General features: G+C 39.8%; 2 protein-coding genes across 4 annotated transcripts in view; one reads left to right on the forward strand and one right to left on the reverse strand.

Annotated features, from left to right (window-relative positions):
• Window positions 1-2,283, reverse strand: part of TCP1 (t-complex 1) — a 14,061-nt gene extending 11,778 nt beyond the window's left edge. The window contains exon 1 of the mRNA XM_051998038.1: window positions 1,873-2,283. Within this exon, the coding sequence (XP_051853998.1) occupies window positions 1,873-1,936 (64 nt within the window). The 5' untranslated portion in view covers window positions 1,937-2,283. The remainder of the gene's footprint in view (window positions 1-1,872) is intronic.
• A 6,242-nt stretch (window positions 2,284-8,525) lies between these two features.
• On the forward strand, window positions 8,526-16,358 carry MRPL18 (mitochondrial ribosomal protein L18). 3 transcript variants are annotated; one of them, XM_051998043.1, is made up of 4 exons: window positions 8,526-8,690; window positions 9,015-9,201; window positions 15,100-15,186; window positions 16,176-16,239. In XM_051998043.1, exons 1-4 carry the CDS (start codon window positions 8,639-8,641, stop codon window positions 16,237-16,239), a joined length of 390 nt encoding a protein of 129 aa, XP_051854003.1. In that variant the 5' UTR covers window positions 8,526-8,638. The 3 variants fall into 3 exon arrangements, with proteins under 3 accessions (XP_051854003.1, XP_051854002.1, XP_051854001.1); XM_051998042.1 differs by having other exon boundaries at window positions 8,529-8,690; window positions 15,100-15,381; window positions 16,172-16,358; XM_051998041.1 differs by having other exon boundaries at window positions 8,530-8,690; window positions 15,100-15,331; window positions 16,172-16,358.
• Window positions 16,359-16,385: the final 27 nt, after the last annotated feature.

Here is a 16,385-nt window from a genome sequence, read left to right on the forward strand (position 1 = left end):
TGCTTAAGAAATGCTTGTGGATCAGCTAAATGGTACACTAGCTCTTAAGTCAAGAGTACCTAAATTCAAAAGGAGCGGCATACAGTTAATACTTCCTAGCTGTATGACCCTGACCAAGTTATTTAACCCCAATTGCCCAAGGAGAAAAAAAAATGCTTGTTCCTTTTCCTCTTTATATCCCAAATTATATTAGATAGGCAGTTATTGTTACACCAATTATAATATTATATTTGTATTGCACTTTAAAATAAGTCAATCAATATAATTCACACTTCCTAAAATACAATCACTTCAAGCATTTCTGTCGAAAATTAGACTCTTGAAGCTTACTAAGCCAACCTTAAATCTATTCTTTGGATAAAAATATGTCAACTGTTCAGTTGTTCAATCGAAATATATTTACTATGTGAAGAAGCTTGGTTAATATTGCCTGTTTATTATAGTCTACAATTTCACATAGGAAAAAAACAAGAATTGGCTTTCTCCTCCAAACTTTGAGAATTCCTTCATTATATCATTAGCAGATCCTCAACTTTGAAAAAGCTTTTTTTAAAGTTTCATTGATATCTTTTCAATTTATACCTGTCATTTATGTAAATGTACTTTTAGCATTCTAAATTGAAATTTTGCTTGAGCTTGTAATAAAGACTAGACAAAAACAAAAGATATACAGTATCAAAGATTGACAATTGCCCTAGTCTTCCTTCTTCTCTTAAAAGATGGAAGGTATTTTTTTAATCACCGGTTCTCTGACAGCATTCAAAATTTATAATAGGTCCCAATCCAACATCTTCAGAATACTTCATCAAGCAGCTCTGTGTAAAGTGAAGTATGTGGAAAGCAACATTACAAGTCCATAGTGCAAGAGAAATAGATTAACAAAGCTATTAACTAAAACTAATTCCTTTTCTCATAACTCTTGGAAATAAAACTGTCACCCAATTTAATTTTGGGCATTTTTAAAATGAAAACTTACAAAGTTAAGAGAAATTTGAGAGAAGTGGGTATGGCTACACTGGATTGGGCATGGGGATCCACAATCAATAACATCACATCCTCAATTAATTGGCTCTATGAATCCCACTCTTATTCTATGCCTGGATATGAGAGTTTCTACAGTCTTTTGAAGAACGAGACTTCTAGCCATGCTTTCTCCGGGGTCTCCTCTTCTGGAGAATAAGTCACAAGAAGCTGGGAATGGGAAAAGAATAAGGGATAGGGTGTCCCAGAGGGCTATCACTTTCTCCATCTCTTGGAAATCAGAAATGCAGTCACCCAGTTTTAACTCTGGCCGTACTCTTAATTAAGGGCAAACATGGACTCAGCAATGGCTTGGGGGTGAAAGCCACCGGGGTTCATTCTCCTAAAAATAACTGGTTGTTTAATGTTGATCAGATTCCTTAAAGATAAGGCCACGATTTCAGTCCAACATCGGGGAGTAAGACAAAAAAGCTAGAAAATGGAGGGAATAGGATGAGACGCGTGCCACCTCCTCATGCCCCCACAAAGTGTGTACAGGTTCACGTTCCATTTAAGATTCCTAGGAGGGCTCGGCCTAATTCGGCAAAAACGTGCGCGCTTCGCAGGCCATGACTATCTCCTGGCAGGGGGCCCGTTTCCCCCGCGAAGAAAACGTGGCCGCTGGCGGCTCCCGGGCCACCCGCTCTGCCAGGCCCAGATCGGACCTGGAAGTTTTTCCTCGAGAATGGAATTCGCCCCTTCCTTCCCCCGACCTCAGGCTGATGGACCGCGACCAGGCCTCCACTGAGTGGGGGGTTAGGGGTGGGGCCCGTTCGGCTCCGCAATCTAGGCCTTAGGCTGCGCTGCCCCTCCGAGTAGGCCTTCCCCACCGCCCACCCAGCTCGCCCTCACCGTTCTGGGAGCGGATAGACTCTCCGGTAGTCCGTTCCCCGAATACGGACAAGGGCCCCTCCATCTTCCCTGCCAGACACACACGCCCGCGAAGAGGAGAAGCTGCAACAGCGTGGAAACAGGGAGCGGGACAGGAATGGTGAACGGCGCCGCAGGAGCTGCTGGGTAACCCTTTTTCCCCGCCCCCTCCTTTCTCCGGCCTCGGAAGAGGGGAGGGGGGGGAGAGGAAGTGCGCGCAATCACCCAGCCTAAGGAAGTTGATTCCTGTAGGTAGAGAGGGTGGAGAAAGCCATTTAGTGACGCGGCCGAAGTTTTGGCCCAATTAGAGATAGGATGTGAAGGCAAGCGCTCGAGGATGGGAGGAGTTGGTTTCTAGTGCTAGCGGAAGAAGGAAGGACAGTTGGGTTAGAGCCGTGGGCGCGCATGCGGGCTAGGAAATTCTAGTGGTTTCTAGAAAGCGGTTCCCGGGTGGGGCACGTAGGCTTAAGGTTAGAATTACGGCGTAACGAGTTAAGATGCGTTTTTCCCCCCCCAGGATTTTCTGTTTACAAATTTTGGATTAATGGAGCACATTCCAGTATTGTAATAAAAATTCGCCTAGGGCAAAGCAGTGTGTCCTCTTTTGTGTGCGTCCCAGGGCTCAGCGGGTGCCTGGTCCCTAAATGGAACGCGGAGGCTCGCTCCTTTGTTAGAGCCTGGGAGCAGAAGCCCAGAAGAGCTTTGCCTCGGACCCGTAAATCACTAATGTTACACTCGGTGATGCAGTAAAAAGGCTATTGGATTTGGAGGAGCTGGGTTCAAATCTTGCCTGGATCCGAGCACTGGGGAGGGGGTTACGCAGAAGAGTGGGGTACATTGTGGACCCCTTCCCATCTCCCCCATCTTGGTGCACCTCCACATCGTCCTCCCCCTTCCCTGCTTTTCCCTGAGTTTCTCGTCAGCTCCTTCGAAGGAAGACTCGGAGCTCTCTCCCTCCTCCCCACAGAGTTGCCTCCCTCCATAGGAGTCTGAGATTTTTACCATGTAACTGTCCAACAACTCTGGGTGCTCTTGGAGGGACTCCTTTTTCTTTGTGTAATATCTGTAACATAGTAAGCACAGAAGCGCTGAAGGCTTGTTGGCTGTGGAGGCTTGTTAGGATCTAAAGGATCAAGAGCTTTGAGTCTCTTGTTTCTTAGAATACTTTAAGAGTGTTTGTGGTAAGAGTATTTAAGAGCTAGTGAATGTCCAATGTCACCTCTCCAAGAAAGCCTTTCCTAATTATACCAGGGATGATCAGCCTCACACACTTTTAAGATAATTTTAGGAGTAGAATGTTCTGGAGCTGGAAGGGATCTCAAAAGTCAGTGTCCTCTAGAATAATGCTAAAAAATGACTACAACATCACAGAGTTTGATCCAGGAATCCCACTGCTAGGCATAGTCAACAGGCATTCATTGAGTGCCCATGTTGTGGCAGGCAGTGTGCTAGGAGCTGGGGATTCAAGGAAAGTCAAACTATTTTCTTTCAAGGAATTCATAATCCAATGGGGCAAACAACCATAAATAACTATGTACAGGCAACTATATAAGGAAAAATGAAAGATAATCACCAAAGAGAAGGCACTAGAATCAAGGAGAAGCAGTCCCATCCCTGCAGATGGGATTTTAATAGAGAACTGAGGGAAACCGGGATGCATAGATGAAGAGAGAAGAGAATTCCAGACATGGGAAAGAACAGAATACCCAAAACTGGGAGATGCAATTTCCCGTTTGAGAAACAGCTAGAAAACCAATGTCAGCCAATGGGTTAGACATAGGCTGGGATAAATGATCTCTTCAAGAGACTGAGAAACTCAAAGGGACAGGATTGCAAAGGACCTCAACCCAAGCAGAGAGCTTTGTATTCTATCCTGGAGGTGACATGGAGTCACTGGACTTTTTACTGAATATGGGGTGAGACCGTACTTTAGGAATCATACTGGCTAGGGAGTGGAGGATGACTGGAGTGAGGGGCTCACAGGCAGACCAACCAGCAGGCTATTACAATGGTTTAGGTGTGAGGAGGTGACAGGCCTGTGCCACACAGGGGGCAGTATCAGAGAAGAGAAGGCATCTATATAATCCTATGAAGGTAAAATTGACAGGCCTGGGAAACAGATGGTACATGGAAGGCAACTGAAAATGAATATTCTTGAGAATATTAAATGAGTCATAAGAATGGCACCTAGCTTGTGAGCTGGGGTGACTGGGAAATCAGGTACTCTCAGTAAGATGATAGGAACATTAGGGAAAGGAGAGGGAGTAGAAGAAAATTATGAATTCAGTTCTGTACATGTTAAGTTTAAGACATGTATGCAACATTCAGTTAGAGACATTTACTAACTGGTCAAGAGAAAGGTTGAGTAGTATACATACTGAAAATCACCAAAATGGAGATAATCAAATTCACAAGATCTAATAAAATCATTAGGTGAAATAGTATGCAAAAGAAAAGGAGAGGGGCAGCTAAGTGGAAGAGCATTGGCCCTGAAGTCAGAAGGACACCTGAGTTCAAATCCGATCTCAGACACTTAATATTTCCTGCTGTGTGAGCCTGGGCAAGTCACTTAACCCCAATTGCCTCAGCCCCAAAGAGAGAGAGAGAGAGAGAGAGAGAGAGAGAGAGAGAGCGCATTGAGGAACACCTGTAGTTTTAGTGGATTAGCCTTAGATGAAAATTGAACCAAGGAGGTATAGGTTATATAAAACCCCAAAAGATATCAAAAGTCTATTTTTAAAAGTCATTTATTGTCCAACCATGGTATCTACTGAATTCCTGTTTATTATCACCAACTGTCTGGTGGACATTTTAAATTGTCTGTTTTTGTAAGTTTCTCAACCTGTCTAAAACAGAATTCATTCTTTTTTTTTTTCCCCCTCTAAAATCCACTCTTCTGAACTTCTCTATTTCTTTTTTTTAAATTTAACTAATTAACAATTAGTTGCCCAGGCCATTTGGCCCACCACTTTGTTGAAATAAAGCTTTGACTTAAAAGAAAAATCTGTGGCAGTGTTCTAACCTGACTCTGAACCAAATACTCTCCCAAAACACTTTCATATATCAGTTCTTTCTCTCAAGGTAGATAGCATCTTCTTTCATGGGTCATTTGTAGCTGATTTAAATGATCACATTACTTAGAATAACTTAAGTTTTTCACAGTTTCTGTTCAAATAATATTGCTATTAAAATGTTCTCTTGATTCTGATTTCATTCAAATCTTTGTGCTTTCCTAAAACTAATTGGGTCATCGTTTTTAACCTTACAATAGTATTCTCTCACAACCATATAGCACTATTTGTCTAGCCATTCCAAAATTGATGGGCATTTTCTCAATTTCTAGTTCTTTTTCATCACAAAGAGAATGACTATATTTCAGAACATATAGATTCTTTCCCTTTTTCTTTAATTAATCTAATAGTGTTATTGCTAGGTCACCCTTATTCCTACTTACTTGGCCTTCAAATTGATCTTTATTTTTTTTCCTGAGGCAATTGGGGTTAAGTAACTTGCCCAGGGTCACACAGGAAGTATTACGTGTCTGAGACTAGATTTGAATTCAGGTCCTCCTGACTTCAGGACTGGTTCTCTATCCACCTAGCTACCACTAAATTGATCATTCTTAACAAGATTTCTCATTGCCTTTCCCAGTGCCCCACTCCCATCTTTTACACTGCTAACTCAGAATTTCCCTAGATTTGATTATCCTAGTTTACATAACTTTTCTATATTTATTGTTTCCTTGATTCTACAACTTTTTTGCATTATGTACAATGTCTAATCAGATTTCTCTGATATTTGTACATTTGTCATATCATAAGACCCAGAAGCATTCCATTACACACAGATCAGTGAGGAAGGTATTATATTTGGAGTCAGAGGATCCTGCCTCCTCTACTTTATGGGACCAGGACAAGTCGCTTAATCTGTATTTCCTTCTTTGTTTAATAAGGACTAGACGATCTTAAAGCTCCTTCTAGATCAAAATTTGAGTCTATGATGCTATGTTATGCTTCAAATTTATTCAGTGCCCATTTTATTTTCAGATTTTGAGTTTTGTTTAGCTTCCACAGAGAATGCTGTTATAAATATTTGGTTATATAAATAATTTTTGTTTCTATCATTGACTTCCATATAATATATATCCTAGATTAAAAGATGTGAAATTAGCACCTTTTCTTATCATAGTTCTAAAATATTTTCTAGGAAGTTTGAACCAATTCACAGTTACAACAATAGTGAGTATACCATAGCTCAAGGTTCTTCTCATTTTTTTTCATTGATAATTTGATTGTTGTGTACATATCTTTAAAAAAATCTAGTTTATTGATGAGTTCAGCTTCTTTCAACAAATATTTATTCCACCACATGATACTCTAACATAAAAAATTTGGAACGTAATTTCTGGAATTTTTTAAATTTTTAAAATGATTTTTAAATCATTTTAAAAATTATTGCTAGCAGATGATTAATAAAAGGAGTCAGTAGCACTCTCAAATGCCAAGGACCATCATGACAGCTTTTAGAGGCTTATATACCCTTTGAAAAGTGGGTGTCAACTCAATTAATTAGTTAATAATAATCAATACTATAGAAGTGGGCCTATTCTAATGAGGGGCTAGTCTATGTGGCTCTCAGACCATCCCTAAGCTTAGGGCAATTTAGACAGGGATCTATACCCCTACCCATGATTGAATGGAACACAATAAACTTTCAAGATTGTGGAGCAAGTTAATCTAACACCATTATCAGTAACGTCCTTCGGATACTAGCTTGACTTGTAGAGAATGAGGAAATGGAGGGAAAAACCCCTGGATCTCTCCAATAATTGATTAATAATCATTTCTCTTAAAACTGCTTGTTTTTACCTTTGTTGTTCTTTAGTCAAGTGTTCCCCATCATATTTCCCAGTTTTCATTTCTGAATTTCTTCATACAAGTAATTCTACTTAATATATAATATGATTCTACCACTCTACTCTTGTTTATTTAAACTGTTTTGCCACATTTCCATGATGGTGTTTCATCCTAAGTTTCTGATATCTATGAGTTCAAATTTGACTATTTATGTTGAGCTTTGTAATTCATCTTGATTGGAAGGGACATCAGAAGACTTGTACTCCAATTGTGACTAAACAAGAATCCCTTCTACAATGTTCTGGATAAGGGATATATTGCTTGAAGACTTCTAGTGAGTGACAATCCATTATCCCCCAAGTGAGCCTGTTCTTTTTTATAGCTCTAAGTGGTAGGAAGTTTATTCCTTATGTCAAACCTAAATCTATCCCTCTACGATTTCTATTCATTGCTCCAGTGTTTTTAGGAAACAAATCAACATATTGAATTCCATTTTAGTGGAGGCAGCCCATGATTCTGAAACCAAGACTTCAAAAAAATAATAGTATCTCATCCAGAGAGAGATACTGAGGACCCAGAAAAGAATGTTCTTAGTGATGTGGAATGTTTCTGTCACAAATGAATTTGATCTTCCTAAAATAGATATATGTCAGCTCCTTACTCAATGAAATCCAGTGACTCCCTAAATTATAAAACCCTTTGTTTTGCATTTGAGGTCCTTTATAACCACTGCCACTTTCTGCTTTTCCAGTCTTCTTATACCAAATAGTACCACTGAATGTTCTACCTTTCTATTTGCTTCCTAGCAGGTCCTCAAACAAGATACTGGCTGAATATTTTCACCAGCTGTCCCCTTCCATGCTTGGAATTCTCTTCCATCCTCATTCTGCCTTTTGACTTCCTTCACATCTTGACTAAAATCCCATCTTCTACAAGAAGCCTTGGCTACTCCCCTTAGTTCTTTTGCCTCTGTTGATTACCAATTTCTCCTGTATATCCTGTATAAAGTTTGTACATAGTTGTTTACAAGTTGTCGCCATCCATTAGACTCTGAATTTTTTAAAAGGAGACACTGTTTTTTGACTTTTTCTATGCTCAGCTCTTAGCTCATTATTATTAGACCAGTTATTGACTCTTAGACTGATAGACCGATGCAATCAAAATTTCATCTTTTGTAATTGCCTCTATCTTTTGTTTAATTAAGAAAATATCCATATGTAACTCTGAGATTTATATGATCTGCCTCTCTTAATTTTTTTATGGTGCCATCTTTAATATTGTGGTGTATCCATTTGAATTTATGATGTCATCAAAAGCTGATGTAAGCCTAAATTCTTCCAAGCTGCTTTTCAGTTTCCTCAGGAGTTTTTGTCAGACCGGATGGTCTTTATCTTTTTTTTTTTTTAATCTATATCAGAAAGTGTTGATGACTGTTGCTTTATAACCGACGGAAATCTAAAAATGCAATTCCCCTTCATGACTATATTTTTAAAATTATTTCCCGGGATTGTGTTTTTGTTTTGTTTTATTTTGTTTTTTTAGATTAAGTTCCGTTACTTTCTCGATTTATGTAATCTCTTTGATAATTTGATTGGTTAAGGATTGACCATTCTTCCATTTTTACACTCTTAACAAATTCGCGTGGGACGCTTGGAGGCTGTCCAAACTAGCTCAGGGTCACAAATCCCAGTGAGGCAAGGGAAAACGGTTGCTTTTGATTGGTTCGGGGCAAGTGGCCATCTTTGTTTTGGCAAGCGTCGGGCACATATCTGTAATGAGCATGCGCTGCATTCCCAAGACCCATTGCCTGCAGCAATATGGCTGCGCCCAGGTAGTCCCCGCTGCTCCTTTGAGGGACTGCTCAAGTCGCTTCCCCTGAGGTCATCGGCACGATGGCGCTGCGGGCGCGGAGCGGGGACCTGTTGGCTCTATGCAGGAAGCCCGGTAAGAACCGAGGTCCCGGTCCTCCTCAGGATGATCCCGAGGTAACCCTCTCGGGAGTGTCTCGCTCGGTTCGAGGTGAAATTTGAACTTGCAGAGCCCAGAAATCGGGCGGGGAGGTGCGGACCGGGATCGGGGTGGTCAGGAGCGCCGAGTCCCGCGCTTCAGTTTCTGCAGTTGTGGAACCGGGCCGGTAGGCTGTGGGAGGGAAGAAGAGGGCGAGGGCCTTAGTTGTTCTCTGCTCACGCGCGGCCGGCTCGGGCCCGGATTCTGCGGGTATGTGAGGGTGTTTTAAAGACCTTCCCCCCATTTTACTGGGTCCTGCAGGATTTCGCTTGGCGTTCCTCACCACCAGCCCCAACCCGGCCCCGGCGCTCGAGGGGGACACGAAGGAAAATGAAGCAATCGCGCCAGAATTTACCAACCGGAACCCCCACAATCTAGAGCGCTTGGCTCTGGCCAGGAAGGAACGGGGCTGGGCCACTGTGTGGCCGCCCCGGGCCTATTGGCACAGGTGAGCGGGGGTGAGGGCGGGGCGCGCAGTGGAGGGGAATGGGATGAAGACTAGCGCGTGGAGGCCCGAGGTTTGCTGAGAGCGAAAGGTGGACATCGGGAGACTTGTGTTTGGCTCTCTGTTCGGAGCATACTTAACCGCAAATGACTACTCAGTTTCTCTGGACAACTTTTTGGGGTTATCTTTAAAGGAAGGGAGTAAGACAAGAGAGTCTCTCAGATCTTATCCAAATTTATGACTTGAAGGACAAATTTGGCTGAGTTGAAATAATTTATTGTACTTTTCAAGTACATTGTACATTTAGGATTTACTTTAAAAAATTCTTCCTGCTCTAAACCTACGATCTTGTGATTCTCTAGAAGAAATCTGTAGTGCCAGAGAAAGAGAGGCAAGTTAGAGATTAGAGAGTATTTAATATTTTATTTGAAAGGGAGAGAAGTAAATCCCAGTAAAGGGACCAAATGGACCCATGGTTTGGTCCCAAGGCTGAATGAGACTATCCTCTCCAAGAATCCAGCAAACAATCTGAGTTCTCAATGGCATATATATACCTGTGGCTCAGGCACAGGAGATAGACCAAGGCAAGGGTGGAGTCAGGGTGCTGAGAGCGGGACTGAACTCTGACAGGGTGGGGTGAGCCACGGAGATGGGGATGAGGCATCTTGATAAGACAGTATCTGATATTCTGCTAGCTTGGGATGGAGAGAGACATTCTGATATTCTGAAACATAAGATCTTTTATCCTTCTCGAATATTCTGATTAAGAGGGAGGCATGGTTTTGCAGGATTGAGCAGAACAATTATAAACGGAGGCACAACAATTAGGGAAATCAAGGCAGAACAATTTAGGGAAACTGAGTCAGGATAATAAGAGAACTGTGGTGTAACATTCCACACTCTCTTCAGAATATTCAAATCATTGAATTACCTTCCTCTAGATAGATCTTAGCACCATAATTTTGACCAACCCAATGTAAAGCAAATAAACCAAAATCTAGAAAAAATGTAAGGACTTATGGCAAGGACAAGTCTCTCCCTTATAACCCCAGAGTTAATCAGCATTACAAAAGGCTCCCTGTTGCAAGCATGTCAGGTCTACAGTTGGGGAGCATCTCAGTCAGAGAAGCCAGTTTGAGATAGACAGTTCACTGTGAGTTAGGTCTGTGGTCATTTGTGCATTTAACTCAGCCTCTGCTTATGTAGGAAGTAACAGTGCCCAGGACAGTCCTGCTGCCCATCCTAAGAGGAGTACCCCAAGCGTGTCAGGGACTCCAAAATGGGGACTTCCAAAATAAGTAGCTCTACCTGTCCCCTCTCAACAAGAGCTGCTATTAGGATCCAGATTTCTGAGCAGATTATGCAGTTGGACCACGCAGGCAACCCGGAACTATTAGAGATCTGATACCAAATTGCAAGGTCCTTTGAACATGTTGAAATGCTAATGAAGGAACTGGGGTAATAGGAGTAGAGAAACAGATCAGAGAGACTGCCAGTCCCAGGATAGGTGTCTGATTTCTGATTGTTTCTAAAAATTAATCCCCCAAACTAAGTCTGCCAGGGCAATTCCAACAGAATAAGGGATTTCAAAGTTAAAACATAATCAGCAAATCATAGTCCAGTAATTTGAAGCAAAGAGTAAAAACAAAAAGGACTGTTTAAATAATTTCCAACTCAATCTGAACTAATTAGATAGGGGGCAGGGCAAAAGTGCCTAAGAAAAATAGATCAGTTTCCCCAATTTCCTAACCAATTTCTTCCTTTTTTTTTCTCACGGAAAGGAATTATCAAATAATCATTCCACATATAAATTCCAAGAGTGAATCAAAATTCCTATACATAACAGACTAGTACAGTAAGTTTCCTAAAAATCCCTTAAACATACAGCAATAGTTACACAGTTTTAACAAATCCATCCCAAATTTTAAACACACAGTAATAGATGACCCAATCAGGGTTCCTAAATTCCCCATATCAGTCCATCAAGGGTAAGGGATGAAGCTTCATTCAAAACTGCTTCAGGCTGGGCACTGGTGGAGTCTCTCAGTCCATGCAGGGGGATACGTGTGGTGTGGCCTGGGGTGCTGGCAATCAAAGGTGATCTAGATCCCAGAAGCAAGTCAATACCTGTAATTTGACCAAAAAATCTAGAACAAAAAACACAAATCTAACAAATAAAGGTTAGAACAGACTGATACAAAATATGAAGAGGCCAGTATGAATTGATCAGCAATTTAATAGGTTTTCTTCACAGGACAGGCAAACAGCTGTCAGCTATAGTCCCAATAGATAAAACGGCAGTTAGGCTTTTGTCCTTTCATTAGTTAGAAATCTTAAAAAAACTTGAATATCCAAACACAATATCCAGTAACATATAGATGATCAGACTAAAATACTTATTTGCCCAACTATTTAAGATATAATGATTACATATAACCGGGTTGGAAACAGCAAGGTATGACATAATAACCAGATTGGAAATAGCAAGGTATGACATATAATTGAATTGCATTAACAGTTTCTATTGACCATTGCTCTGATCATAGAAATCAGTCACAGGAGGAAAAAGTGTAGGGACACAACTATAGCATAACATGAGCAGTTAAAACTTAACTTTCAGCAAAACAGGATAAAATAGCTTTAATTCATTTTTACTCCAGTTAATTGTCCCACTAACTGTCAGAGGGTGGAGCTTTAAAACTCTCAAATAGCATTAACTATATTAGCCCAAGAAATTTTACTTCCAATAATAAATCCCATTAATCAAAGTTTCAGATAAATCTTAAACAGATATTTATCATAACCTTATATTTATAACAGAATTTCTCAGTAACACTTCTTTCATATCTAAGTAGACAGTTTCATAAGTGAACATTATACATACAAATCATTTTGTTTTAAAATACCCAATACATAGACAAAGATTCCAAATTGTATATTGCCCATAACAGAAACATTTTCAAAAGGACAAAAAAAGAAAAAAATATTATTTTCAGAGGCTCTTTAAATGACCTCAGGCTGACCCAATATAATCAATTAAAACTTAGAATATCCTATGTAGAATATCCTAATACCACGTAAAAGAATCCAAGAGGTTCTTAAAAATATTAAACTTTTAGAAATACTATAACCTCACATTGATAACAGTAAGAAATTTGTCTCAGTAAGTTCACAAGTTATCTTTCATATTCAACAGAAACATTTTCAAAATGACAAGGAAAAACTATTATTTTCAGAAGCCCTTTAAGTGATGGGTATAACCTCAGGATACAGTCAATTAAGCTTATACAGAATGCCCAATTCTACATAAAAGAATCTAAAAGATTCTTAAAACTATCAATTAAACAGTAGAAGCAATTAATATTTGAACCAGCTCAATACAAAGTTATTATTAAATAAAATTAAATTAAAAAAAAATATATTTGAACCAGCAAGGAGCTAGTTTGTTATAAAAAAAAAAAAAAGCCACCATCTTAAGTGGGGGGAAGGGGATTAGATTATCCCTTTCCATGTGGTTGTCCTTCCCCCCATTCCACCATTCTTCTCGACCCCAACTTCCCACAGCTAACCTTTTTAGGGTGCCATTTCCCCCAGGATCCAATCTGCCAGCTAAAGCCCTAACCTCATGGGATCTCTCCTTTCCCCTGGCAAATGGCAAATTCACTAGGGGTTTGTGCCTTTTTGTTCCCTATTTCTGAAAAGCCATTTTCCTCTTTCTTCTTCTCACACCATCTCTTCTTGTCCCACCTCTCTCTCCCAAAGCCTACTTGCTCAAACCTTCTCTGACATACTTTAAACACTCCCAAACCAATAACCCTTCTAACTAAGCGCTCCATTTAAACTATTAATTGCTTTTGCAAATCAGTCCCTTGTCTTTAAATCACTTTTTAAAAAACTTTAAACTTCAAGATTCACAAATAACTTTGAACTAAACTTTATAAAACTTATACCCAACAGAGCTGACAGATTTTTAAGGCATAACTCATAGTTTATAAATTTCCCAATACTTCTAGAGAGCAACATACCATCTAAGTACAGAGATACAAACATAACTTCCCAAGGTAAGCTACAGGCATTTTGTTTTAATAATCTATATTTTAACTTAAAATCCAATCAAATACAGCTTTAAATTCCCAATAATTTAAAACTGCTTTTCCGATCATATTTCAAATAATGAGTTTCACTAAACATCATGGTTTTTTTATGTGTTTTTTTTTTTTCTCTTTGGCCCCACGTGGTCATTATTCCCAATGGACTTTTCCTAAGCTCTGGCCAGAGTTGGAGTCTTTAGAAAAGTCAGATCCTTCTTTACCTAATTAGAGGCACGTGACTCCTTTCAGGCAAGTTAACAGAACTTCTTTAACAAGATATTGTTCTTTTAAGATCTTTTACTTAAAATATAACTAAATCTAGCCTGCATAGACTACAGTAAAATTATTTCCCACAATTTAAAAACTGCCCAAAAGAATACTCAGAACAAATCTGGCATGCAAAGGCAATAGTAAAATTATTTCCCACAGTTTCAAAATCATCCTAAAATTACTAATCAAATGTTTTCTTCTGTCTGAGTTTCAGTCCTGTTCAGATCAGGAACCTTTTTAGGCTTCCAGGCCTTGGTTTGGTACATTTCTCTGCCTTCAGAGAAAATGCCCAGAGATAACCAGATGGTACTATCTGGTTCTAAGTACCTTTTGTACTATCTGAACTCAGAACCAGATAATGCCACATAGCATCCTACTGGCATTTCCCAGAGTTGTATGGCTTGTCAGCCCAACTTTTTCTGGGCACTCAGATTTGCTAGCAATCAGACCAGACTGAAAACTTACCCTGCAAGGATTTCAAACCAGATTCTCCCTTGGCCAAATGGAGTGTCCACCATCAGGCATCAAGCATGGTTGTGGCTGAAAACTGCTCTCTTTCCTAGAGACTCTGGGTAAAAATATCCAGGTGGCCAGTCTCTCCAGGCCAAGAACTCAGATCCCCAGCTGCCCTAAGACCCAAGGTGGAGACCTGAATGTCTCTATTCTCTAATCCTGCTCTCATTTTCTAATATCTCAGTGGGACCTCCAGAATGCAGTACGGGAGAAACTGAGGCAAGATAGAGATTAGAGAATATTTAATATTTTATTTGAAAGGGAGAGACTTACTGGGACCAAATGGATCCATGGTTTGGTCCCAGAGCTGAATGAGACTGTCATCTCCAAGAATCCAGCAGACAATCTGAGTTCTCAATAACATATATACATATGGCTCAGGAACAGGAGGTAGACCGAGGCAGGGGCAGAGTTAGGGTGCTGAGAGCAGGAACAGGACTCTTGACAGGGTGGGATGAGCCTCCGGAGATGAGATGACATAATGGGGGCAGGAACCCTGGAGATGGGGGGAGGCATCTTGATAAGATAGTATCTCATATTCTAAAATATAAGATCTTTTATCCTTATCAAATATTCTGATTAAGGGGGAGAGGTGGTTTTATAGGATTGAGCAGAACAAGTAGGGAAACCAAGGCAGGACAATTTAGGGAAACTGAGTCAGGATAATAAAAGAGAACTGTGGCATAACAATCTAAGTCAGACTTGTTGCAATAAATGATAGCACACATCATTCCTAAAAAGAAAGCCCTTTAAGTCATTTTTTTTTTTTTTTTTGCTGAGGCAAATGGGATTAAGTGATTTGCCCAGGGTCACACAGCTAGGAAGTGTTAAGTGTGTGAAGTCAGATTTGAACTCAGGTCCTTCTGACTTCAGGGCTAGTGCTCTATTCACTGCACCACCTAGCTGCCCCCCTTTAAGTCAAATATTTTGAGGAATCCAAGTTGAAATGCTAGTTGATGAAATCTCTAGGCAGTTCAGCAGTCTGTTTCAACAATTCCTCTTTCTTTTCCCTACTTCCTCTATCTAGGTTGCGAATTCGGCGCACCCAGCACCACATAGAAGCATTTGTTGAGCATCACAATGGGGATGTTGTGGTTTCAGCCTCTACCCAAGAATGGGCAATTAAGAAGCACCTATACAGAACTCGAAGTGTGAATGCTTGTGAGAACATTGGAAGGGTTCTGGCCCAGCGGTGCCTGGAGGCGGGAATCAATTTCATGGTCTTCTATCCCACACCTTCGGAATCATCCTCTGAATCGGCATGTTGTTTCGAAGTTACTTAGATGAAAGTGAATTGTTTTTAGATAAGGTTGAAGAGCTATATATTGAATTTTTTAATCAGCAACAATCCTAATATTTGGGACATGTCTTTAATACTTTTTATCTTTTACATATCAAGAATCTAAAGGTTTTTGGCACATTCATGTTAGTCAAAGATTATCAAGACCAATTTATCAATAGTAGGTACTAATTATATATTCCTTTTTTTTTTCTTGCTGAGGCAATTGGGGTTAAGTGACTTGCCCAGAGTCACAAAGCTAGGAAGCGTTATGTGTCTGAGGTCAGATTTGAACTCGGGTCCTCCTGACTTCAGGGCTGGTACTCTATCCACTGCTCCACCTAGCTGCCCCCCATATTCCTTAAAAAATAATATTTATTATTACTGAGATAATACTCCTTATTACTGAGAAATAATATTTATTACTGAGTTACTACTTATTACTGAAAAACTATTTATTGCTGAGATATTATTCCTTATTACTGAGAAATATTATTTAAGAAATATAGGGGGCAGCTAGGTGGAGCAGTAAATAGAGCACCAGCCCTGAAGTCAGGAGGACCAGAGTTCAAATTTGGCCTCAGACACATAATGCTTCCTAGCTTTGTGACTCTGGGTAAGTCACTTAACCCCATTTGCCTCAGCAAGAAAAAAAAAAATATTTCTTTAATGGGAAAAATTACCCTAAATGCTAGTATTATTTTGTTTAATTGTTTGGGAACACTAATAGGTACATATATTTTTTTTATGCTATCGTTTTCCTATTGAACCTCAATGTATTGCTAACAATTTTTTTTTTCTTTCCATGTCTGAAAACCAGATACAGCGATTTCAGAATGCTATGAAGGAAGGTGGGATGGTACTACAGGAACCCCGAAGAATCTATGAATAAAAGAAATTTCATTTCTTTTGGACTTTTAACTTAAACAATCAGCTGATACCCTTTTATTTGTGGGATAATCATCTTGGTATTTTACAGTACAATAAATGTGATACTTTTTAATGTTTTTTTTTCCTTTTGTCATTTTCTTTTT

The sequence above is a fragment of the Antechinus flavipes genome, chromosome 4 (assembly GCF_016432865.1).
Source record: "Antechinus flavipes isolate AdamAnt ecotype Samford, QLD, Australia chromosome 4, AdamAnt_v2, whole genome shotgun sequence".
NCBI classification, from domain to species: Eukaryota; Metazoa; Chordata; class Mammalia; order Dasyuromorphia; family Dasyuridae; genus Antechinus; species Antechinus flavipes.